The sequence below is a fragment of the Hypanus sabinus genome, chromosome 12 (assembly GCF_030144855.1).
Source record: "Hypanus sabinus isolate sHypSab1 chromosome 12, sHypSab1.hap1, whole genome shotgun sequence".
In the NCBI taxonomy this organism is placed as follows: Eukaryota; Metazoa; Chordata; class Chondrichthyes; order Myliobatiformes; family Dasyatidae; genus Hypanus; species Hypanus sabinus.
Genome location: NC_082717.1, coordinates 1,119,778 through 1,146,075, shown reverse-complemented (window position 1 = coordinate 1,146,075; position 26,298 = coordinate 1,119,778). Strand labels below are relative to the sequence as shown.

Sequence of the window (26,298 nt, the reverse complement as noted above, 5' to 3'; positions counted from 1 at the left end):
TAGCTTTTCTAATTTCTTTCTTAAGATTCTTCTTACATTCTTTATATTCATCGAGCACTTCATTTACTCCATGCTGCCTATATTTATTGTAGATATCTCTCTTTTTCCAAACCAAGTTTCCAAGATCCTTTGAAAACCATGGCTCTCTCAAACTTTTAACCTTTCCTTTCAACCTAACAGGAACACAAAGATTCTGTACCTTCAAAATTTCATCTTTAAATGACCTCCATTTCTCTATTACATCCTTCCCATCAAACAAATTGTCCCAATCCACTCCTTCTAAATACTTTCACATCTCCTTAAAGTTAGCCTTTCTCCAATCAAAAATCTCAACCCTGGGTCCAGTCCTCTCCTTCTTGATAATTATATTGAAACTAATGGCATTGTGATCACTGGACCCGAAGTGCTCCCCAACTCATACTTCTGTCACCTGAACTATTTCATTCCCTAACAGAAGATCCAACACTGCCCCTTCTCTAGTTGGTACCTCTATGTATTGCTGCAAAAAACTATCCTGCACAGATTTTACAAACTCCAAACCATCCATCCCTTTTACAGTATGGGCTTCCCAGTCTATGTGTGGAAAATTAAAATCTCTCACAATCACAACCCTGTGCTTACTACAAATATCTGCCATCTCCTTGCAAATTTGCTCCTCCGATTCTCACTCCCCATTAGGTGGTCTATAATATACCCCTATAAGTGTTACTACTTATTTCCCATTCCTCAATTCCACCCAAATAGGCTCCCTAGACAAGCCCTCTAATCTATACTGCCAGAGCACCGCTGTAATATTTTCTCTGACAAGCAACGCAACACCTCCCCCTCTTGTCCCTCCGATTCTATCACACCTGAAGCAACAAAATCCAGGAATATTTAGTTACCAATCACACCCCTTCTGCAACCATGTTTCACTAATAGCTACAACATCATATTTCCAGGTATTAATCCATGCTCTAAGCTCATCCACCTTTCTTACAATGCTCCTAGCATTAAAATAAATGCATTTAAGAAATTCTCCAACTCTTCCTCTTTATTTCTAACAGTACAAAGAACTTTACTGTCTTTTTCTTCTTTCTCCCATACATCTGTTCCTACACTCTGGTTCCCCTCCCCCCTCATATCTAGTTTAAATCCACTGGACCCTCTCTAGTAAACCTACCATCATTTACAATTTTCCAGTCTTCCAGGCTGCCCACAGCACATTGTGTTGATGTTTAATGTAAACAACATATTTCACTGTACTTTTTGATTTTCATGTGACAAATAAAGCTAATCTTCCTTGTACTCAAGGGATTCCTGAACCCTGCCTCCTTTTATCTGACCAGGGCCTCAGTATCCGTTGGCAGCCAGAGTTTACATATCCTGAGAACTTTGCCCTTCACTCCAATGGGAATGGGAATATTCCATGCTGTGTGCATCAGTCAGCTGCAGGGATATGGGGGCAGTGCAGGTAATCAGGAGACTAGGAGGCTTACTGGGAGATGGACCAGGAGGCGGACCGAGGGACAGACCAGGAGATACACTGGGAGATGGACTGATAGGCAGACTGGGAGACCGACCAAGAGACACAGCAGATCGGGAGACACTCCGGACTGGGAGACTGACCAGGAGACAGACTGGGAAACCCACCTAGAATCTGACCAGTAGACACACCGGGTGACAGGTCGGGTGATACACTGGGAGACAGATGAGAAGACAAACCGGGTGACAGGCCAGGTGATACACTGGGAGACCGATCAGGAAATCCACAAAGAATCAGATCAATAGGCACACTGGGTGATACACTGGGAGGAGGACCAGGAAGCGGACTGGAGACACCATGGAAACTGATCTGGGGGACTCACAGGGAGGCAGAGGGGAAGATTCATTAGCAGATGGACCAGGAGATTCACCAGGAGACGGATTGGGAGATAGCACAGCAGACAGATCGGGGGATTCACCAGGTGGGACCAGAAGATACACCAGGAGATAGATTGGGAAGAAGACAAGAATGTAGACCCAGACACTCAACAGGAGATGGACCAGATGATGGATTGATCGACAGACTGAGTGGTGGTCTCAGAGGCAGGATGGTTGGTCGACTGTGATGTGGACAGAAAGGCAGATCTAAATGTAACACACACAAAATGCTGGAGGAACTCATCAGACCACTCAGCATCTATGGACAAAAGTACAGTTAACATTTTGGGCTGAAACATCAACTGTGTGTGCTGCTTGGATTTCCAGCATCTGCAGATTTTCTCTTGTTTCAGATCATGATGGGAACCCAAAAGAGGACTGGGGGGTAGAGTGGGGATGTTAAGCCGGAGATAGATCAGGAAAGGGAAAGACCACAACAACATTTAATGTCAGCAAGACTAAAGAGCTGATTCTTGATTGCCCATTGTGGGATCAGAGGTGGAGAGGGTCAGTTGCTTTAAATTCCTCAGTGTAATCATTTCAGAGGATCTTCCCAGGGATGACGCATAAGCAATTACAAAGAAAGCATGACAGCACCTCCACTTAGAAGTTTGTGAAGATCAACGTGTCATCTAAAACTGTGACAAACTTCTTTTGGATGTGTGGTGAGTACATAGACTGGTTGTATTATGGCCTGGTATGGAAACACCAATGCCCTTGAACAGAAAAGTAGTGGATATGGCCCAGAATATCATAGTCAAGCCCTCCTAACCATTGAGCACAGGCATATGAAAGGCAGTCGTAGGAAAGCAAGATCTATTATCAGGAAACCCGACCACCCAGGACATGCTCCCTTCTCACCTCTGCCATCAGGAAAAAGATACAGGAGCCTCAGGACTCACACCACCATGTTCAGGAACAGTTATTACCCCTCAGTCATCAGGCTCCTGATTACCCTCACTCACCCCATTCCATCACTAAGCTGTTTCCACAAACCATGGGTCCACTTTCAAGGGTTCTTCATCTCATGTTCTCCATATTTATTATTGTTCTTTTTCTATTTTTATATTTGCACACTTTGTTTTCTTCTGCAAATTTGTGTTTGCATTTTGGGTGGACTCTTTCATTGATTCAATTGCTGATTTGTAGTTACAGTGAATGCCTGCAGGAAAATGCATCTCAGGGTTGTATATGGTAACGTATATGTACTTAAGTGAACATTTGCTTCTGTGAACCTCCCATGACAGGTGCTGCGTTATTTTGCTTACTGGGATGACCAAGAGAACACACCTGGGGAATGCCACCATTATGTCATCCATTACTTCCTTGCTGATGGGACCGTGGAGATTCGGGAGGTTTATGAGAAGAATGATGGCCGAGAACCCTTTCCCATGCTGGTGGGAAGGAAGCGATTGCCCAAGACACTGCAACAGTCCCACGGTGAGGAGCTTTCCAGGCACACATACACTCAACATCGACCGGCCCACAGAATATAACTACTCCCAAGCTAACTACACTCGCTGACCCACATCAAGGGATGGGAACCACACACAGACATCCTAGTGTGGGACAGTCCCACACACACACACACGCACACATCCCTTCTCTGGGAGACATTCCCACACAAAAATTGACCCTCACTGCAGAACAGACCCACATACACACACCGACCCCTCACTGGGGAACGGACCTACAGACCCACACTGACCCCTCACTGGGGAACGGACCTACAGACACACACTGACCCCTCACAGAGGGATGGTCCCCACACACACACACTGACCCTCACTGGGGGATGGTCCCACACACACACTGACCCTCACTGGGGATGGTCTCCCACAATCTGACCTGTACTGGAGACAGGTCTCTCACACACTGTCTCTCACTAAGGGACAGTCACATTCTGTATGAGTCCCATGACATGGCCATCCTCCCCACAACCTCTTGTTCCCTATCTCGGGCTATCCTCACCCTTGACGTGGTGATCCTCTCCCCTGAAGGCAGCTTCCCCTCCATTTCGATGGAATTGGCAGAGGAGGAGGTGAAGGAGTGGTTCGGTCCCAGGGATTTTGTGGTCGGTCAGCCTGTCACTATCCTTGGGCGCCAATTCTTCATCTACGACTGTGACGAGTTCACCAGGGAATATTATCAGCAGAACGTGCGTGGAGTTGACCTTCACCCTGTCGATGTGACCAAGCAACCACCTACCTCCGAAGACAAGGTCTCCATAGGGGAGGGGACATGGGGGAAGGGGGCAGGTGAGGAAGTGGGGGGAATGGAAGAAGCAGATAGGGGAGAGTGTGGCAGAATGAGAGGGGAGAGAAGTACTGGGGCAGGTTTGGAGCATGTGGGGGAGGGTTTGGGAAGAGGGTTATGAAGGGAGGGGGTGTGTGGAGAGTGGGGATCAGAGTGAGTGGGCAGTGATGTAGACACATCGGTGACAGGATGGAAGGTGAGGGTGAGTGAGGGAGATGGAGGTGTGTAGAGAGGGGATGAGGGTGGGTGGGGAGTGGTGTTGGCAGGGTAGAAACAGAGGAAGTGGCATGTAAGCTCTGGTTTTCTGTTACCCTCAGTGGATTCCTCCCTACAATGGGTTTGGTTCGCTGGAGGATTCGGTGCAGAACTGCCTATCACTGATCCCCAAGGTGCCTAAGAGAGATCTCATCAAACTGCTGGAGAAGGACAAGATTGTCCTCCGCTACGAAGCCAAAATGGTAACTATGTGGGGTTGGGATAAGGCCATCTGTGGGATGTGGGATTGTGGGACAGCAGTGGTGTGTTTCTGTGGGATGGGTGAGGATTTGGAAGTTGAAGGTCTCATGCCGTCTGTGGTACATGTCAATATTTGGTGGGATAGTCACTGAGAAGTTCACCCCAGTGCTGAAGCTGAATCTGAGGAACAAAGAATGGAGTTGAGACGATGGAGTGGCTGAGTAGTCTGATGGACCAAATGGCCTGATTCTGCTCCTATGTCCAATGGTCTTATGGTCATCTACTCCAGTGAGTTGTCACTGGACTGGATGGTGGTGTGACCCTTGGGCTCGGCTAGTGGCTCATTCTAGGGAAAGACAGCCTTTGGCTCAGCTAAACCTGAGAAATCTCATTTGGGTGGATGCTGCATGATATTTCCCATTACAAATCAGTACCACGAAATAACAAACAGTACACAATATGCAAATAAACGATTGAGCTTTATAATTCTTCATTTGACTATAAGGTTGGTAAAGAAACAAAATAAAAGTGCACATTACATTAGCAGTGAAACATAACAGAGAGGCCACAACATTAGCAATGAAACCTTATAGCATGTTACAGTGGTTTGAGAGGTGAGGAACTGCCCTGAGGACAGGTAGACAGCAGATGTGGACACAAACTGCAGGAGGAACCCAGCAGAATGAGCAGGATCTGTGGAGACACTCCATGAAAGATTAACATTGTAATGCAGTGAAGTGGGGTAGAAGCTTATTGTTTTCATGGACCTCAGCAGACACCGTAGGAGTGGGGAGGTTACACTGGAATCGTCCTGTACCTGATGGACAACAGTGAGAGGTGGATCCAAAATCAGAATCAGAATCATGTTTAATATCACCAACATATATGGCTGCAGTACAATGCAAAGTGCAATAAAAATTATATGTCGTGCCCCTGTGGGTAAAATTAGAATGGCTTGGGAGCATGATTTAAATATCTCTTTATCTGATGAGACTTGGGACTCGATTCTCAAATCGGTTAATTCAACCTCTCTTTGTGCTCGCTATTGCCTTTTACAGATTAAGATTGTTCATAGAGCCCATATGTCTAAATCTAAATTATCTCGATTTTACCCTAATATTAGTCCTCTTTGTGATAAATGCAAAAGGGGTGAGGCCTCTCTTATTCATATGTATTGGTTCTGTCCTAGCTTGGAGAAATTTTGGAAAGATGTCTTCATAACTTTATCTTATATTCTGAATCATCACTTAGAACCTAACCCTTTAATTGCTTTGTTTGGTTTTTTGGGTGAGACAGATTTACGTTTGAGTTCAACTAAGTGTCGAATATAACCATATAACCATATAACAATCACAGCACGGAAACAGGCCATCTCGGCCTTCCTAGTCCGTGCCGAGCTCTTAATCTCACCTAGTCCCGCCTACCCGTACTCAGCCCATAACCCTCCACTCCTTTCCTGTCCATATACCTATCCAATTTTACCTTAAATGACACAACTGAACTGGCCTCTACTACTTCTACAGGAAGCTCATTCCACACAGCTATCACTCTCTGAGTAAAGAAATACCCCCTCGTGTTTCCCTTAAACTTCTGCCCCCTAACTCTCAAATCATGTCCTCTCGTTTGAATCTCCCCTACTCTCTATGGAAACAGCCTATTCACGTCAACTCTATCTATCCCTCTCAAAATTTTAAATACCTCGATCAAATCCCCCCTCAACCTTCTACGCTCCAATGAATAGAGACCTAACTTGTTCAACCTTTCTCTGTAACTTAAGTGCTGAAACCCAGGTAACATCCTAGTAAATCGTCTCTGCACTCTCTCTAATTTATTGATATCTTTCCTATAATTCGGTGACCTGAACTGTACACAATATTCCAAATTTGGCTTTACCAATGCCTTGTACAATTTTAACATTACATCCAACTGCTGTACTCAATGCTTTGATTTATAAAGGCCAGCGTCCCAAAAGCCTTCTTTACCACCCTATCTACATGAGACTCCACCTTCAGGGAACTATGCACTGTTATTCCTAGATCTCTCTGTTCCACTGCATTCCTCAATGCCCTACCATTTACCCTGTATGTTCTATTTGGATTATTCCTGCCAAAATGTAGAACCTCACACTTCTCAGCATTAAACTCCATCTGCCAATGTTCAGCCCATTCTTCTAACCGGCATAAATCTCCCTGCAAGCTTTGAAAACCCAGCTCATTATCCACAACACCTCCTACCTTAGTATCATCGGCATACTTACTAATCCAATTTACCAGCCCATCATCCAGATCATTTATGTATATTACAAACAACATTGGGCCCAAAACAGATCCCTGAGGCACCCCGCTAGTCAGCGGCCTCCATCCTGATAAACAATTATCCACCACTACTCTCTGGCATCTCCCATCTAGCCACTGTTGAATCCATTTTATTACTCCAGCATTAATACCTAACGACTGAACCTTCTTAACTAACCTTCCATGTGGAACTTTGTCAAAGGCCTTGCTGAAATCCATATAGACTACATCCACTGCCTTACCCTCGTCAACATTCCTCGTAACTTCTTCAAAAAATTCAATAAGGTTTGTCAAACATGACCTTCCACGCACAAATCCATGCTGGCTACTCCTAATCAGATCCTGTCTATCCAGATAATTATAAATACTATCTCTAAGAATACTTTCCATTAATTTACCCACCACTGATGTCAAACTGACAGGTCTATAATTGCTAGGCTTACTTCTAGAACCCTTTTTAAACAATGGAACCACATGAGCAATACGCCAATCCTCCGGCACAATCCCCATTTCTAATGACATCTGAAAGATCTCCGTCAGAGCTCCTGCTATCTCTACACAAACTTCCCTCAAGGTCCTGGGGAATATCCTGTTAGGATCAGGAGATTTATCCACTTTTAAATTTCTTAAAAGCACCAGTACTTCCACCTCTTTAATTGTCATAGGTTCCATAACTTCCTTACTTGTTTCCCACACCTTACACAATTTAATATCCTTCTCCTCAGTGAATACCGAAGAGAAGAAATCATTCAAAATCTCTCCCATCTCCTTCGGCTCCACACATAGCTGACTACCCTGATTCTCTAAGGGACCAATTTTATCCCTCACTATCCTCTTGCTTTTAATATAACTGCAGAAACCTTTTGGATTTACTTTCACCTTATTTGCCAAACCAACCTCGTATCTTTTAGCTTTTCTAATCTCTTTCTTAAGATTCCTTTTACATTCTTTATACTCCTCAAGCAATTCCTTTACTCCATGCTGCCTATATCTATTGTGGACATCCCTCTTTTTCCGAACCAAGTTTCTAATATCCCTTGAAAACCATGGTGCTTTCAAACCTTTAACCTTTCCTTTCAACCTAACAGGAACATAAAGATTCTGTCCCCTCACAATTTCACCCTTAAATGACCTCCATTTCTCTATTACGTCCTTCCCATAAAACAACATGACCCAATCCACTCTCTCTAAATCCCTTCGTATCTCCTCAAAGTTAGCCTTTCTTTTGCTTCTCAAAGTTATCTTTTGTTTCTCTCCTGGCTAGATGTTTAATCCTCCTTAGATGGAGAGATGTTGCCCCACCCATGCATGCTCAATAGCTTAATGATATTATGTCCTGCTTAGACCTTGAAAAAATTCATTATTCAGTTCTTAATTTGGATATAAAGTTCCATAAGGTCTGGGGACCTTTTATTGAGTACTTTCATAACCTTCCACTTAACTAAGGTTTTTTTTTGGTCCTTTGCTTTCAGCTCTTTTTTTTTGGTGTTTTTAAGTGTATTTACAGTTTTGGGGGTTTGAATGTCCTGATTTATATTCTCTGTATTGTGCTGTGGTTGGTCTGGAGTTTTTTTTTTGTTGCAGGTCTTGTGGAGGATACTAATTTTACATGTCTTCAATTTGGGTGCTTTCTCAATTATCTTTTTTGTATTATATTATTATTGTATGTTTATTTTTGCAGTGTATTAATTTTCTTCATTTTCATTTGGGGTTTTTTTTCCTATCTGTAGCGATGTAGAAAATGCATTAAAAAACTAATTTAAAAAAATTATATGCAACTAAGTACATGGTTGTAATTCACTCTCCCTTCAGCCTGATGACAAAAAGGAAGGGGCTGTTTCTTCTTTGATGGTTGCAATGAGAAGAGGGCATGTCCAGGGTAATGGGCCACCCTTTGAAGATGTCCTCAATGCTGGGGAGGCTGGTGCCCGTGATAGAGCTGGCTGAATTTACAACTTTCATTAGTTCTGCTCATCTCGTTATAGTCATACAAAAGTACAGCACAGAAACAGGCCCTTCAGCCTATCTAGTCCATGCTGAAAACATTTAAGCTGCCTCCTCCCATTGACCAGCACCAGGGTCACAGCCCTCTACCCCCATCATCCATGTACCGATCCAAACTTTGCTTAAAAGTTGAAATAGAGCTCACATGCACACTTGAGCTGGCAGATCATTCCACACTCACGATACCCTCTGAGTGAAGTTTCCCCACATATTCCCTTTAGACCATAAAATAGAGGAGCAGAAGTAAGCCATTCAGCCCATCAAGTCTGCACCGGCATTCAATCATGACTGGAAGAATTGGATCAGCCCATGATTGAATGGTGAAATATACTCAATGGGCCAAATGGCCTACATCTGCTCCTATATCTTATGGCCTTATGGATCTAACTCTTCCAGTCATCCCCACTCCCCTGCCTTCTCCCCATACCCCTTGATGCCCTGGGTAATCAAGAATCTATCTATCTCTGCTTTAAATGCACCCAGTGACTTGGCCTCCTCAACTGCTCATGACAACAAATTCTACAGATTAACCATCCTCTGACTAAAGTAATTTCTCCACATCTCTGTTCTAAATGGACATCCTTCAATCCTGAAGTCGTGCCCTTCTTGTCCTAGACTCCCCTACCATGGAAAATAACTTTGCCATATCTAATCTTATCAAGCCTTTTAACACTCGGAATGTTTCTATGAGATCCTCCATCATTCTCCTGAACTCCAGGGAATGCAGCCCAAGAGCTGCCAGATGTTCCTCATATGGTAATCCTTTCATTCCTGGAATGATTCTTATGAATCTTCTCTGAACCCACTCCAATGTCAGTATATCCTTTCTAAAATAAGGAGCCAAAACTGCACACAATACTCCCAAGTGTGGTCTCATGAGTGCCTTATAGAGCCTCAACATCAAATCCCTGCTCTTATATTCAATACCTCTAGAAATGAATGCCAACATTGCATTTGCTGTCTTCATCACCGACTCAACCTGGAGGTTAACCTTTAGTGTATCTTGCACAAGGACTCCCAAAGCCCTTTGCATCTCTGCATTTTGAATTCTCTCCCCATCTAAATAGTCTGCAAACACGAGGAAATCTGCAGATGCTGGAAATTCAAGCAACACACACACAAAATGCTGGTGGAACACAGCAGGGCAGGCAGCATCTATAGGAGAAGCACTGTTGACGTTTCGGGCCGAGACCCTTCGTCAGGACTAACCAAGAAGAAAGATAGTAAGAGATTTGAAAGTAGTGGGGGGAGGGGGAAATGCAAAATGATAGGAGAAGACCAGAGGGGGTAGGATGAAGCTAAGAGCTGGAAAGGTGATTGGCGTAAGTGGTACAGAGCTGGAGAAGGGAAAGGATCGTGGGATGGGAGGCCTCGGGAGAAAGAAAGGTGGGGGGAAGCACCAGAGGGATATGGAGAACAGGCAAATAACTAAATATGTCATGGATAGACATGGCCTCCTCTACTGTCAAGATGAAGCCACACTCAGGTTGGAGGAACAACACCTTATATACCAGCTGGGTAGGCTCCAACCTGATGGCATGAACATTGACTTCTCTAACTTCCGTTAATGCCCCTCCTCCCCTTCTTATCCCATCCCTGACATATTTAGTTGTTTGCCTGTTCTCTATCTCCCTCTGGTGTTTCCCCCCCACTTTCTTTCTCCCAAGGCCTCCCGTCCCATGATCCTTTCCCTTCTCCAGCTCTGTATCACTTTCGCCAATCACCTTTCCAGCTCTCAGCTTCATCCCACCCCCTCCGGTCTTCTATCATTTCGCATTTCCCCCACCCCCTACTACTTTCAAATCTCTTACTATCTTTCCTTTCAGTTAGTCCTGACGAAGGATCTGGGCCCGAAAGGTCGACAGTGCTTCTCCTATAGATGCTGCCTGGCCTGCTGTGTTCCACCAGCATTGTGTAAATAGTCTGCACATTTATTTCTTCCACCAAAGTGCATGGCCATACACTTTACAACATTGTATTTCATTTGTCACTTCTTTGCCCATTCTCTTAAACTATCTGAGTCTCTGTGCAGGCTCTCTGTGTCCTCAACTCTACCTGCTCCTCCACCTATCTTTGAATCATCAGCAAATTTAGCCACAAATCCATTAATACCATAGTCCAAGTCATTGACATACATGGTAAAAAGCAGCAGTCCCAACACCGACCTCTGTGGAACTCCACTGGTAACCGGCAGCCAGCCAGAATAGGATCCCTTTATTCCCACTCTCTATTTTCTGCTGATCAGCCAGTGCTCCACCCATACTGGTAACTTTCCTGTAATTCAACAGGCTCCATCTTGCTAAATAGCCTCATGTGCGGCACCTTATCTAAGGCCTTCCAAGTACCCCACGTCAACTGCATCTCCTTTGTCTACCCTGCTTGTAATTTCTTCAAAAAATTGCAGTAGGTTAATCAGATAGGACTTTCCTTTCAGGAAACCATGCTGGCTTTGGCCTACCTTGTCATGTGCCTCCAAGTACTCCGTAATTTCATCCCTAACAATCGATTCCAACAACTTCCCAACCACTGATGTCAGGCTAGCATGTCTATAGTTTCCTTTCTGCTGCCTCCCACCCTTCTTAAATAGCGAAGTAACATTTGCAATTTTCCAGTCATCCGGTACAATGCCAGAATCCTTTGATTCTTGAAAGATCATTGTTAATGCCTCCACAATCTCTCCAGTTACTTCCTTCAGAACCCAAGAATGCATTCCATCAGGTCCAGGAGATTTATCCACCCTCAGACCATTAAGCTTCTTGAGCACCTTCACAGTCGTAATTTTCACTGCACCTGCTTCTCTTCCCTGGCACTCTTGAATGTCTGGTCTACTACAGATATCTTCCACTGTGAAGAGAGATGAAAAATACACATTCAGTTCCTCTGCCAGCTGTGCATCTCTCATTACAATATCTCCAGTGTCATTTTCTATTGGTCCTATATCTACCCTCAACTCTTTTATCCTTTATATACTTATAAAAGCTTTTAGTATCTTCTTTGATATTAGTCACCAGCTTTCTTTCATAATTCATCTTTGCCTTCCTAATGATCTTCTTAGTTTCCTTCTGCAAGTTTTTAAAAACTTCCCAATCCTCTATCTTCCCAGTAGCTTTGTCTTCCTTGTATACCCTCTCTTTTGCTTTTACTTTGGCTCTGATTTCACTTGTGAGCCACTGTAGTGTCCTTCTTACATTCAAAAATTTCTTCTTATTTGGAATATATCTGTCTTGTATTTCCCTCATTTTTCGCAGGAAGTGCAGCCATTTCTGCTCTGCTGTCCTTCCTGCTAGTGTCCCTTTCCAGAGAACCTTGGTCAGTTCCCCTCTCATGCCATTGTAATTTCCTTTATTCCACTGAAATACGACACATTGGATTTTATTTTTTCCCTCTCAAATTTCAAAGTGAACTTAATCATGTTGTGGTCACTGTTCCCTAAGGGTTCCTTAACCTTAAGATCTTATCACCCCCGGATCATTGCACAACACCCAGTCCAGCACAGCTGATTCCCTGGTGGGCTCAATGACAAGCTGTTCTAAAAAGTCATCCCTTAGACATTCTATAAATTCTCTCTCTTGAGGTCCAGTACTGGCCTGGTTTTCCCAATCCACTTTCATGTTAAAATCCCCAACGACCATCATGACATTGCCCTTCTGACATGCCTTTTCTATCTCCTGCTGTAATTTATAATCTGCATCCTGGCTGCTATTTGGAGGCCTCTATACAACTGTCATTAGGGTCCTTTTATGTTTGCCATTTCAACCTATAGAGACTCTTCCCCTTAAACCTTTCACCTATCACTCTTATCTCATGACCTCTGTTTGTGGTCCCACCCAACCTCAGAGGAAAAGGCCTATTTGCATTCATGCCTTCTATACCCCTCATAATCTTGTATACCTCTATCAAATCTCCTCTCAATCTTCTACATTCGAAGAAATAAAGTCCTAACCTAATTGGTCTTTCATATAACTTGGGTGCTTTAGACCTGGCTACATCCTTGTAAATATTCTCTGCACTTTTTCAACCTTATTCATGTCTTTCCTTTAAGTTGGTGATCAAAACTGCACACCGTACTCCAAATTAAGCATCACCAATATAACTTCAATATGATATCCCATCTCCTGTACTCAATACATTGATTCATGAAAGCCAATGTCCAAAAACTTTCTTTATGACCCCATCTATCTGTGACACCACTTTCAATGAATTTTCGATATGTTCCCAGATCCTTCTGTTGTACCACATTCCTGGGGGCCGTACCATTCTCTGTATAAGACCTACCCTGATTAGTCCTACCGAAGTGCAAAACCTCACACTTGTCTGCATTAGTTCTCAGTAGGTACATTCCAATGAGACATGGAAAGGATGGTAGGGTGCAAGATCCGTGGTGCACAAAGTCTGTTGTAAATCTAGTTAAGAAGAAAAGAAGAGCTTATGAGAGGTTCAAAAAACCAGGCAATCATAGGAATCTAGAAGACTATAAGGCCAGCAGGAAGGAGCTTAAGAATGAAATTAGGAGAGCCAGAAGGGGCCATGAGAAAGCATTGGCGGACAGGATTAAGGAAAACCTCAAGGCATTCTATAAGTATGTGAAGAGCAAGTGGATAAGATGTGAGAGAATAGGACCAATCAAGAGTGGTAGTGGAAAACTGTGTATGGAAACGGAGGAAATAGCGGAGGTACATAATGAATGCCTTGCTTCAGTATTCACTAGTCAAAATGACCTTAGCAATTGTGGGGATGACTTACAATGGACTGAAATGCTTGAGCATATAGACACTAATGAAGAGGATATGCTGGAGCTTTTGAAAAGCATTAACTAAGTTATGTTGCTGAGTCCGGATGAGATATACCCCAGGCTACCTTGGGAAGTGAGGGAGGTGGCATAGTTTTACAGACAGACGTGGTGTGGGCTGGTGGGTGGTGTAGTTTTACAGAGAGATGTGGTCTGGCAGGTAGTGTCGTTTTACAGAGAGACTTGGTCTGGTGTGGACGTGGTGTAGTTTTACAGAGAAACATGGTCTAGTCTGGACGTGTTGTAGCTTTACAGAGAGACGTGGTCTGGTCTGGACGTTGTGTCGTTTTATAGAGAAACGTGGTCTGGCGGGTGGTGTAGCTTTACAGAGAGATATGGTCTGTGCTGGTGAGTCGTTTAGCTTTACAGAGAGACATGGTCTGGTCTGGATGTGGTGTATCTTTACAGAGAGACGTGGACTGGTCTGGACGTGCTGTAGTTTTACAGAGAGACCTCGTCTATCAGGTGGTGTAGCTTTACAGAGAGATGTGGTCTGTGCTGGTGAGTGGTGTAGCATTAGAGAGAAACATGGTCCGGTCTGGACGTGGTGATGTTTTACAGAGAGATGTCGTCTGTCAGGTGGTGTAGCTTTACAGAGAGATGTGGTCTGGTCTGGGCGTGGTGTAGTTTACAAAGAGACGTGGTCTGGTCTGGAAATGGTGTAGCTTTACAGAGAGACGTGGGTCTGGTCTGGGCGTGGTGTAGTTTACAAAGAGATGTGGTCTGGTCTGGACGTGGTGTAGCTTTACAGAGAGACATGGTCTAGTCTGGACGTGGTGTAGTTTTACAGAGAGACGCGGTCTAGTCTCGACGTGTTGTAGTTTTACAGAGATGTGGTCTGGTCTGGACGTGGTGTAGTTTTACAGACAGATGTGGTCTGGGCTAGACATGGTGCAGTTTTACAGAGAGATGTGGTCTGGTCTGAACGTGGTGTAGTTTTACAGAGAGACGTGGTCTGGTCTGGATGTGGTGTAGTTTTACAAAGAGACGTGGTCTAGTCTGGAAGTGGTGTAACTTCTCAGAGAGACGCGGTCTAGTCTTGAAGTGGTGTAGTTTTACAGAGAGACATGGTCTGGTCTGGACGTGGTGTAGTTTTACAGAGAGACATGGTCTGGTCTGGACGTGGTGTAGTTTTACAAAGAGACGTGGTCTGGTGGGTGGTGTAGTTTTACAGAGAGACGTGGTCTGGTGGATGTTGTAGTTTTACAGAGAGACATGGCCTGGTCTGGACGTGGTGTAGTTTTACTGAGAGACGCGGTCTGGACGTGGTGTAGCTTTACAAAGAGATGTGGTCTGGTCTGGACGTGGTGTAGTTTTACAGAGAAACATGGTCTGGTCTGGACGTGGTGTAGTTTTACAGAGAAACATGGTCTGGTCTGGACGTGGTGTAGCTTTACAGAGAGACATGGCCTGGTCTGGACGTGGTATAGTTTTACTGAGAGACGTGACCTGGTCTGGACATGGTGTAGTTTTACAGAGAGACACGGTCTTGACGTGGTGTAGCTTTACAGAAAGATGTGGTCTGGTCTGGACGTGGTGTAGTTTTACAGAGAGACGTGGTCTGGGCTGGATGTGGTGTAGTTTTACTGAGAGACATGGCCTGGTCTGGACGTGGTGCAGTTTTACAGAGAGAAGCGGTCTGGCGGGTGGTGTAGATTTACAGAGAGATGTGGTCTGGTCTGGACATGGTGTAGTTTTACAGAGAGATGTGGTCTGGTCTGGACATTGTGTAGTTTAACAGAGAAACGTGGTCTGGCGGATGGTGTAGCTTTCCAGAGAGATGTGGTCCGGGCTGGACATGGTGTAGCTTTACAGAGACGTGATCTGGTCTGGATGTCGTGTAGTTTTACAGAGAGATGTTCTCTGGGCTGGACGTGCTGTAGTTTTACAGAGAGATGTGGTCTGGTGGGTGGTGTAGTTTTACAGTGAGATGTTGTCTGGTGGGTGGTGTAGTGTTACAGACAGACATGGTCTGGGCAGGTGGGTGGTGTAGTTTTACAGAGAGACGTTGTCTGGTCTGGAAGTGGTGAAGTTTTACAGACAGATGTGGTCTGGCAGGTGGTGTAGCTTTACAGAGAGACGTGGTCTGGTGGGTGGTGTAGTTTTACAGAGAGATATGGTCTGGTGGGTGGTGTAGTTTTACACAGAGACGTGGTCTTGGCCGGACATGGTGTAGTTTGACAGAGAGCTGTCGTCTGGTCTGGACGTGGTGTAGCTTAACAGAGAGACGCGGTCTGCTGGGTGGTGAATCTTTACAGAGAGACGCTGTCTGGTCTGGACGTCGTGTAGTTTTACAGAGCGACGTGGTCTGGTCTGGACGTGGTGTAACTTTACAGAGAGACGCGGTCTGGTCTGGACGTATTGTAGTTTTACAGAGAGACGTGGTCTGGTGGGTGGTGTAGTTTTACAGAGAGATGTGGTCTGGTGGGTGTTGTAGTTTTACAGAGAGATGTGGTCTGGTCTGGACGAGCTGTAATTTTACAGACAGACGTGGTCTGGTCTGGACGTGGTGTAGTTTTACAGAGAGACGTTGTCTGGCTGGTGGTGTAGCTTTACAGAGATTTGGTCTGGTCTGGACATGGTGTAGTTTTCCAGAAAGATGCGGTCTGGTTTCGACATGATGTAGTTTTACAGAGGGACGTCGTCTGGCAGGTGGTGTAGCTTTACAGAGAGACGTGGTCTAGTCTAGACGTGGTGTAACTTTACAGAGAGACGAGGTCTATTCTCAAGGTGCTGTAGTTTTACAGAGACATGGTCTGGTCTGGACGTGGTGTAGCTTTACAGAGAGATGTGGTCTGGTGGGTGCTGTAGTTTTACAGTGAGATGTGGTCTGGTGGGTGGTGTAGTGTTACAGACAGACATGGTCTGGGCTGTTGGGTGGTGTAGTTTTACAGAGAGACATTGTCTGGTCTGGAAGTGGTGAAGTTTTACAGACAGACGTGGTCTGGCAGGTGGTGTAGCTTTACAGAGAAACATGGTCTGGTCTGGACGTCGTGTAGTTTTACAGACAAATGTGGTCTGGCGGGTGGTGTAGCTTTACAGACAGACGTATTCTGGTCTGGACGTGGTGTAGTTTCACAGAGGGACATGGTCTGGTCTGGACGTCGTGTAGTTTCACAGAGAAACGTGGTCTGGCGGGTGGTGTAGCTTTACAGAGAGATGTGGTCTGTGCTGGTGAGTGGTGTAGCTTTACAGAGAGATGTGGTCTGGGCTGGTGATTGGTGTAGCGTTACAGAGAAACATGGTCTGGTCTGGACATGGTGTAGTTTTACAGAGAGACATCGTCTGGCAGGTGGTGTAGCTTTACAGAGAGATGTGGTCTGGGCTGATGATTGGTGTAGTGTTACAGAGAAACATGGTCTGGTCTGGACGTGGTGTAGTTTTACTGAGAGACGTGGTCTGGTCTGGACGTGGTGAAGTTTTACAGAGAGACGTCATCTGGCAGGTGGTGTAGCTTTACAGAGAAACATGGTCTGGTCTGGACGTGGTGTAGTTTCACAGAGAGACATGGTCTGGTCTGGACGTGGTGTAGTCTTACAGAGATGTGGTCTGGTCTGGACGTGGTGTAGCTTTACAGAGAGATGTGGTCTGGTCTGGACGTGGTGTAGCTTTACAGAGAGACGTGGACTGGTCTGGACATTGTGTAGTTTAACAGAGAAACGTGGTCTGGTGGGTGGTGTAGCTTTCCAGAGAGATGTGGTCTGGGCTGGTGATTGGTGTAGCGTTACGGAAAAACATGGTCTGGTCTGGATGTGGTGAAGTTTTACAGAGAGATGTGGTCCGGGCTGGACGTGGTGTAATTTTACAGAGAGACGTCGTCAGGTCTGGACGTGGTGTAGTTTTACAGACAGATGTTCTCTGGGCTGGACGTGCTGTAGTTTTACAGAGAGATGTGGTCTGGTGGGTGGTGTAGTTTTACAGTGAGATGTGGTCTGGTGGGTGGTGTAGTGTTACAGACAGACATGGTCTGGGCAGGTGGGTGGTGTAGGTTTACAGAGAGACGTTGTCTGGTCTGGACTTGGTGTAGCTTTACATAGAGATGTGGTCTGGTGGGTGGTGTAATTTTACAGTGAGATGTGGTCTGGTGGGTGGTGTAGTGTTACAGACAGACATGGTCTGGGCTGGTGGGTGGTGTAGTTTTACAGAGAGACGTTGTCTGGTCTGGAAGTGGTGTAGTTTTACAGAGAGACGTGGTCTGGTCTGGACTTGGTGTAGCTTTACATAGAGATGTCGTCTGGTGGGTGGTGTAATTTTACAGTGAGATGTGGTCTGGTGGGTGGTGTAGTGTTACAGACAGACATGGTCTGGGCTGGTGGGTGGTGTAGTTTTACAGAGAGACGTTGTCTGGTCTGGACGTGTTGTAGCTTTACAGAGAGACGTGGTCTGGTCTGGACGTTGTGTCGTTTTATAGAGAAACGTGGTCTGGCGGGTGGTGTAGCTTTACAGAGAGATATGGTCTGTGCTGGTGAGTCGTTTAGCTTTACAGAGAGACATGGTCTGGTCTGGATGTGGTGTATCTTTACAGAGAGACGTGGACTGGTCTGGACGGGCTGTAGTTTTACAGAGAGACCTCGTCTGGCAGATGGTGTAGCTTTACAGAGAGATGTGGTCTGTGCTGGTGAGTGGTGTAGCATTAGAGAGAAACATGGTCCGGTCTGGACGTGGTGATGTTTTACAGAGAGACGTCGTCTGTCAGGTGGTGTAGCTTTACAGAGAGATGTGGTCTGTGCTGGTGAGTGGGGTAGCTTTACAAAGAAACATGGTCCGGTCTGGACGTGGTGATGTTTTACAGAGAGACGTCGTCTGTCAGGTGGTGTAGCTTTACAGAGAGATGTGGTCTGTGCTGGTCTGGATGTGTTGTAGCTCTACAGAGAAACATGGTCTGGTCTGGACGTGGTGTAGTTTTACAGAGATGTGGTCTGGTCTGGCGGGTGGTATAGCTTTACATAGAGAGATGGTCTAGTCTGGACGTGGTGTAGTTTTACAGAGAAACGTGGTCTGGTCTGGACGTGGTGTAGTTTTACAGAGAAACGTGGTCTAGCGGGTGGTGTAGCTTTACAGACAGATGTTGTCTGGTCTGGACATGGTGTAGTTTTACTGAGAGATGTGGCCTGGTCTGGACGTGGTGTAGTTTTACAGAGAGACTTGGTCTCGTGTGGACGTGGTGTAGTTTTACAGAGAAACATGGTCTAGTCTGGACGTGTTGTAGCTTTACAGAGAGACGTGGTCTGGTCTGGACGTTGTGTCGTTTTATAGAGAAACGTGGTCTGGCGGGTGGTGTAGCTTTACAGAGAGATATGGTCTGTGCTGGTGAGTCGTTTAGCTTTACAGAGAGACATGGTCTGGTCTGGATGTGGTGTATCTTTACAGAGAGACGTGGACTGGTCTGGACGTGCTGTAGTTTTACAGAGAGACCTCGTCTGGCAGGTGGTGTAGCTTTACAGAGAGATGTGGTCTGTGCTGGTGAGTGGTGTAGCATTACAAAGAAACATGGTCTGGTCTGGACGTGATGTAGTTTCACAGAAAGACATGGTCTGGCCTGGACATGGTGTAGTTTTACAGAGAAACATGGTCTGGCCTGGATGTGGTGTAGTTTTACAGAGATCTGGTCTGGTCTGGACGTGGTGTAGCTTTACAGAGAGACGTGGTCTGGTCTGGATGTTGTGTTGTTTTACAGAGAAACGTGGTCTGGCGGGTGGTGTAGCTATCCAGAGAGATGTGGTCTGTGCTGGTGAGTGGTGTAGCTTTACAGAGAAACATGGTCTGGTCTGGACGTGGTGTAGTTTCACAGAAAGACATGGTCTGGTCTGGACGTGATGTAGTTTTACAGAGATGTGGTCTGGTCTGGCGTGTGGTATAGCTTTACATAGAGAGATGGTCTAGTCTGGATGTTTTGTAGTTTTACTGAGAGACGTCGTCTGGTCTCGACGTGTTGTAGCCTTACAGACAGACATGGTCTGGTCTGGACGTGGTGTAGTTTTACAGAGAAACATGGTCCAGTCTGGACGTGTTGTAGCTTTATAGAGAGACATGGTCTGGTCTGGACGTGGTGTAGTTTTACAGAGAAACATGGTCTAGTCTGGACGTGTTGTAGCTTTACAGAGAGACGTGATCTGGTCTGGACGTTGTGTCGTTTTATAGAGAAACGTGGTCTGGCGGGTGGTGTAGCTTTACAGAGAGATATGGTCTGTGCTGGTGAGTCGTTTAGCTTTACAGAGAGAATGGTCTGTTCTGGATGTGGTGTATCTTTACAGAGAGACGTGGACTGGTCTGGACGTGCTGTAGTTTTACAGAGAGACCTCGTCTGGCAGGTGGTGTAGCTTTACAGAGAGATGTGGTCTGGGCTGGTGATTGGTGTAGCATTAGAGAGAAACATGGTCTGGTCTGGACGTGGTGATGTTTTACAGAGAGACGTCGTCTGTCAGGTGCTGTAGCTTTACAGAGAGATGTGGTCTGTGCTGGTGAGTGGTGTAGCTTTACAGAGAGACATGGTCTGGTCTGGACGTGGTGTAGTTTCACAGAGAGACATGGTCTGGTCTGGACGTGATGTAGTTTTACAGAGAAACATGGTCTGGTCTGGACGTCGTGTAGTTTTACAGAGAAACGTGGTCTAGCTGGTGGTGTAGCTTTACAGACAGATGTTGTCTGGTCTGGACATGGTGTAGTTTTACTGAGAGATGTGGCCTGGTCTGGACGTGGTGTAGTTTTACAGAGAGACTTGGTCTGGTGTGGACGTGGTGTAGTTTTACAGAGAAACATGGTCTAGTCTGGACGTGTTATAGCTTTACAGAGAGACGTGGTCTGGTCTGGACGTTGTGTCGTTTTATAGAGAAACGTGGTCTGGCGGGTGGTGTAGCTTTACAGAGAGATATGGTCTGTGCTGGTGAGTCGTTTAGCTTTACAGAGAGACATGGTCTGGTCTGGATGTGGTGTATCTTTACAGAGAGACGTGGACTGGTCTGGACGTGCTGTAGTTTTACAGAGAGACCTCGTCTATCAGGTGGTGTAGCTTTACAGAGAGATGTGGTCTGTGCTGGTGAGTGGTGTAGCATTAGAGAGAAACATGGTCCGGTCTGGACGTGGTGATGTTTTACAGAGAGACGTCGTCTGTCAGGTGGTGTAGCTTTACAGAGAGCTGTGGTCTGGTCTGGGCGTGGTGTAGTTTACAAAGAGACGTGGTCTGGTCTGGAAATGGTGTAGCTTTACAGAGAGACGTGGTCTGGTCTGGGCGTGGTGTAGTTTACAAAGAGATGTGGTCTGGTCTGGACGTGGTGTAGCTTTACAGAGAGACATGGTCTAGTCTGGACGTGGTGTAGTTTTACAGAGAGACGCGGTCTAGTCTCGACGTGTTGTAGTTTTACAGAGATGTGGTCTGGTCTGAACGTGGTGTAGTTTTACAGAGAGACGTGGTCTGGTCTGGGCGTGGTGTAGTTTACAAAGAGATGTGGTCTGGTCTGGACGTGGTGTAGCTTTACAGAGAGACATGGTCTAGTCTGGACGTGGTGTAGTTTTACAGAGAGACGCGGTCTAGTCTCGACGTGTTGTAGTTTTACAGAGATGTGGTCTGGTCTGAACGTGGTGTAGTTTTACAGAGAGACGTGGTCTGGTCTGGATGTGGTGTAGTTTTACAAAGAGACGTGGTCTAGTCTGGAAGTGGTGTAACTTCTCAGAGAGACGCGGTCTAGTCTTGAAGTGGTGTAGTTTTACAGAGAGACATGGTCTGGTCTGGACGTGGTGTAGTTTTACAAAGAGACGTGGTCTGGTGGGTGGTGTAGTTTTACAGAGAGACGTGGTCTGGTGGATGTTGTAGTTTTACAGAGAGACATGGCCTGGTCTGGACGTGGTGTAGTTTTAAGACAGACGTGGTCTGGTCTGGACGTGGTGTAGTTTTACACAGAGACATGGCCTGGTCTGGACGTGGTGTAGTTTTACAGAGAAACATGGTCTGGTCTGGACGTGGTGTAGTTTTACAGAGAAACATGGTCTGGTCTGGACGTGGTGTAGTTTTACTGAGAGACGTGACCTGGTCTGGACGTGGTATAGTTTTACTGAGAGACGTGACCTGGTCTGGACGTGGTGTAGTTTTACAGAGAGATGCGGACTGGCGGGTGGTGTAGCTTTATAGAGAGATGTGGTCTGGTCTGGATGTGGTGTAGTTTTACAGAGAGACGTGGTCTGGGCTGGACGTCGTGTAGTTTTACAGAGAGACGTGGTCTGGTCTGGACGTGGTGTAGTTTTACAGAGAGACATGGCCTGGTCTGGACGTGGTGTAGTTTTACTGAGAGACGTGACCTGGTCTGGACGTGGTGTAGTTTTACAGAGAGACACGGTCTTGACGTGGTGTAGCTTTACAGAAAGATGTGGTCTGGTCTGGACATGGTGTAGTTTTACAGAGAGACGTGGTCTGGTCTGGATGTGGTGTAGTTTTACAAAGAGACGTGGTCTAGTCTGGAAGTGGTGTAACTTCTCAGAGAGACGCGGTCTAGTCTTGAAGTGGTGTAGTTTTACAGAGAGACATGGTCTGGTCTGGACGTGGTGTAGTTTTACTGAGAGACGCGGTCTGGACGTGGTGTAGCTTTACAAAGAGATGTGGTCTGGTCTGGACGTGGTGTAGTTTTACAGAGAAACATGGTCTGGTCTGGACGTGGTGTAGTTTTACAGAGAAACATGGTCTGGTCTGGACGTGGTGTAGCTTTACAGAGAGACATGGCCTGGTCTGGACGTGGTATAGTTTTACTGAGAGACGTGACCTGGTCTGGACATGGTGTAGTTTTACAGAGAGACACGGTCTTGACGTGGTGTAGCTTTACAGAAAGATGTGGTCTGGTCTGGACGTGGTGTAGTTTTACTGAGAGACGTGACCTGGTCTGGACATGGTGTAGTTTTACAGAGAGACACGGTCTTGACGTGGTGTAGCTTTACAGAAAGATGTGGTCTGGTCTGGACGTGGTGTAGTTTTACAGAGAGACGTGGTCTGGGCTGGATGTGGTGTAGTTTTACTGAGAGACATGGCCTGGTCTGGACGTGGTGCAGTTTTACAGAGAGAAGCGGTCTGGCGGGTGGTGTAGATTTACAGAGAGATGTGGTCTGGTCTGGACATGGTGTAGTTTTACAGAGAGATGTGGTCTGGTCTGGACATTGTGTAGTTTAACAGAGAAACGTGGTCTGGCGGATGGTGTAGCTTTCCAGAGAGATGTGGTCCGGGCTGGACATGGTGTAGCTTTACAGAGACGTGATCTGGTCTGGATGTCGTGTAGTTTTACAGAGAGATGTTCTCTGGGCTGGACGTGCTGTAGTTTTACAGAGAGATGTGGTCTGGTGGGTGGTGTAGTTTTACAGTGAGATGTTGTCTGGTGGGTGGTGTAGTGTTACAGACAGACATGGTCTGGGCAGGTGGGTGGTGTAGTTTTACAGAGAGACGTTGTCTGGTCTGGAAGTGGTGAAGTTTTACAGACAGATGTGGTCTGGCAGGTGGTGTAGCTTTACAGAGAGACGTGGTCTGGTGGGTGGTGTAGTTTTACAGAGAGATATGGTCTGGTGGGTGGTGTAGTTTTACACAGAGACGTGGTCTTGGCCGGACATGGTGTAGTTTGACAGAGAGCTGTCGTCTGGTCTGGACGTGGTGTAGCTTAACAGAGAGACGCGGTCTGCTGGGTGGTGAATCTTTACAGAGAGACGCTGTCTGGTCTGGACGTCGTGTAGTTTTACAGAGCGACGTGGTCTGGTCTGGACGTGGTGTAACTTTACAGAGAGACGCGGTCTGGTCTGGACATATTGTAGTTTTACAGAGAGACGTGGTCTGGTGGGTGGTGTAGTTTTACAGAGAGATGTGGTCTGGTGGGTGTTGTAGTTTTACAGAGAGATGTGGTCTGGTCTGGACGAGCTGTAATTTTACAGACAGACGTGGTCTGGTCTGGACGTGGTGTAGTTTTACAGAGAGACGTTGTCTGGCTGGTGGTGTAGCTTTACAGAGATTTGGTCTGGTCTGGACATGGTGTAGTTTTCCAGAAAGATGCGGTCTGGTTTCGACATGATGTAGTTTTACAGAGGGACGTCGTCTGGCAGGTGGTGTAGCTTTACAGAGAGACGTGGTCTAGTCTAGACGTGGTGTAACTTTACAGAGAGACGAGGTCTATTCTCAAGGTGCTGTAGTTTTACAGAGACATGGTCTGGTCTGGACGTGGTGTAGCTTTACAGAGAGATGTGGTCTGGTGGGTGCTGTAGTTTTACAGTGAGATGTGGTCTGGTGGGTGGTGTAGTGTTACAGACAGACATGGTCTGGGCTGTTGGGTGGTGTAGTTTTACAGAGAGACATTGTCTGGTCTGGAAGTGGTGAAGTTTTACAGACAGACGTGGTCTGGCAGGTGGTGTAGCTTTACAGAGAAACATGGTCTGGTCTGGACGTCGTGTAGTTTTACAGACAAATGTGGTCTGGCGGGTGGTGTAGCTTTACAGACAGACGTATTCTGGTCTGGACGTGGTGTAGTTTCACAGAGGGACATGGTCTGGTCTGGACGTCGTGTAGTTTCACAGAGAAACGTGGTCTGGCGGGTGGTGTAGCTTTACAGAGAGATGTGGTCTGTGCTGGTGAGTGGTGTAGCTTTACAGAGAGATGTGGTCTGGGCTGGTGATTGGTGTAGCGTTACAGAGAAACATGGTCTGGTCTGGACATGGTGTAGTTTTACAGAGAGACATCGTCTGGCAGGTGGTGTAGCTTTACAGAGAGATGTGGTCTGGGCTGATGATTGGTGTAGTGTTACAGAGAAACATGGTCTGGTCTGGACGTGGTGTAGTTTTACTGAGAGACGTGGTCTGGTCTGGACGTGGTGAAGTTTTACAGAGAGACGTCATCTGGCAGGTGGTGTAGCTTTACAGAGAAACATGGTCTGGTCTGGACGTGGTGTAGTTTCACAGAGAGACATGGTCTGGTCTGGACGTGGTGTAGTCTTACAGAGATGTGGTCTGGTCTGGACGTGGTGTAGCTTTACAGAGAGATGTGGTCTGGTCTGGACGTGGTGTAGCTTTAAAGAGAGACGTGGACTGGTCTGGACATTGTGTAGTTTAACAGAGAAACGTGGTCTGGTGGGTGGTGTAGCTTTCCAGAGAGATGTGGTCTGGGCTGGTGATTGGTGTAGCGTTACGGAAAAACATGGTCTGGTCTGGATGTGGTGAAGTTTTACAGAGAGATGTGGTCCGGGCTGGACGTGGTGTAATTTTACAGAGAGACGTCGTCAGGTCTGGACGTGGTGTAGTTTTACAGAGAGATGTGGTCTGGTGGGTGGTGTAGTTTTACAGTGAGATGTGGTCTGGTGGGTGGTGTAGTGTTACAGACAGACATGGTCTGGGCAGGTGGGTGGTGTAGTTTTACAGAGAGACGTTGTCTGGTCTGGACTTGGTGTAGCTTTACATAGAGATGTGGTCTGGTGGGTGGTGTAATTTTACAGTGAGATGTGGTCTGGTGGGTGGTGTAGTGTTACAGACAGACATGGTCTGGGCTGGTGGGTGGTGTAGTTTTACAGAGAGACGTTGTCTGGTCTGGACGTGGTGTAGCTTTACAGAGAGATGTGGTCTGGTCTGGACGTGGTGTAGCTTTAAAGAGAGACGTGGACTGGTCTGGACATTGTGTAGTTTAACAGAGAAACGTGGTCTGGTGGGTGGTGTAGCTTTCCAGAGAGATGTGGTCTGGGCTGGTGATTGGTGTAGCGTTACGGAAAAACATGGTCTGGTCTGGATGTGGTGAAGTTTTACAGAGAGATGTGGTCCGGGCTGGACGTGGTGTAATTTTACAGAGAGACGTCGTCAGGTCTGGACGTGGTGTAGTTTTACAGAGAGATGTGGTCTGGTGGGTGGTGTAGTTTTACAGTGAGATGTGGTCTGGTGGGTGGTGTAGTGTTACAGACAGACATGGTCTGGGCAGGTGGGTGGTGTAGTTTTACAGAGAGACGTTGTCTGGTCTGGACTTGGTGTAGCTTTACATAGAGATGTGGTCTGGTGGGTGGTGTAATTTTACAGTGAGATGTGGTCTGGTGGGTGGTGTAGTGTTACAGACAGACATGGTCTGGGCTGGTGGGTGGTGTAGTTTTACAGAGAGACGTTGTCTGGTCTGGAAGTGGTGTAGTTTTACAGAGAGACGTGGTCTGGTCTGGACTTGGTGTAGCTTTACATAGAGATGTGGTCTGGTGGGTGGTGTAATTTTACAGTGAGATGTGGTCTGGTGGGTGGTGTAGTGTTACAGACAGACATGGTCTGGGCTGGTGGGTGGTGTAGTTTTACAGAGAGACGTTGTCTGGTCTGGACGTGTTGTAGCTTTACAGAGAGACGTGGTCTGGTCTGGACGTTGTGTCGTTTTATAGAGAAACGTGGTCTGGCGGGTGGTGTAGCTTTACAGAGAGATATGGTCTGTGCTGGTGAGTCGTTTAGCTTTACAGAGAGACATGGTCTGGTCTGGATGTGGTGTATCTTTACAGAGAGACGTGGACTGGTCTGGACGGGCTGTAGTTTTTCAGAGAGACCTCGTCTGGCAGATGGTGTAGCTTTACAGAGAGATGTGGTCTGTGCTGGTGAGTGGTGTAGCATTAGAGAGAAACATGGTCCGGT

At 46.3% G+C, this 26,298-nt stretch overlaps 1 protein-coding gene across 3 annotated transcripts in view; it reads left to right on the top strand.

Annotated features, from left to right (window-relative positions):
- Positions 1 to 26,298, top strand: part of efhc1 (EF-hand domain (C-terminal) containing 1) — a 104,637-nt gene that overhangs the window by 30,634 nt on the left and 47,705 nt on the right. For all 3 annotated transcript variants that reach the window (XM_059985408.1, XM_059985409.1, XM_059985407.1), the window contains 3 exons: positions 3,150 to 3,342; positions 3,903 to 4,123; positions 4,476 to 4,616. In XM_059985408.1, the coding sequence (XP_059841391.1) occupies positions 3,150 to 3,342; positions 3,903 to 4,123; positions 4,476 to 4,616 (555 nt within the window). The remainder of the gene's footprint in view (positions 1 to 3,149; positions 3,343 to 3,902; positions 4,124 to 4,475; positions 4,617 to 26,298) is intronic.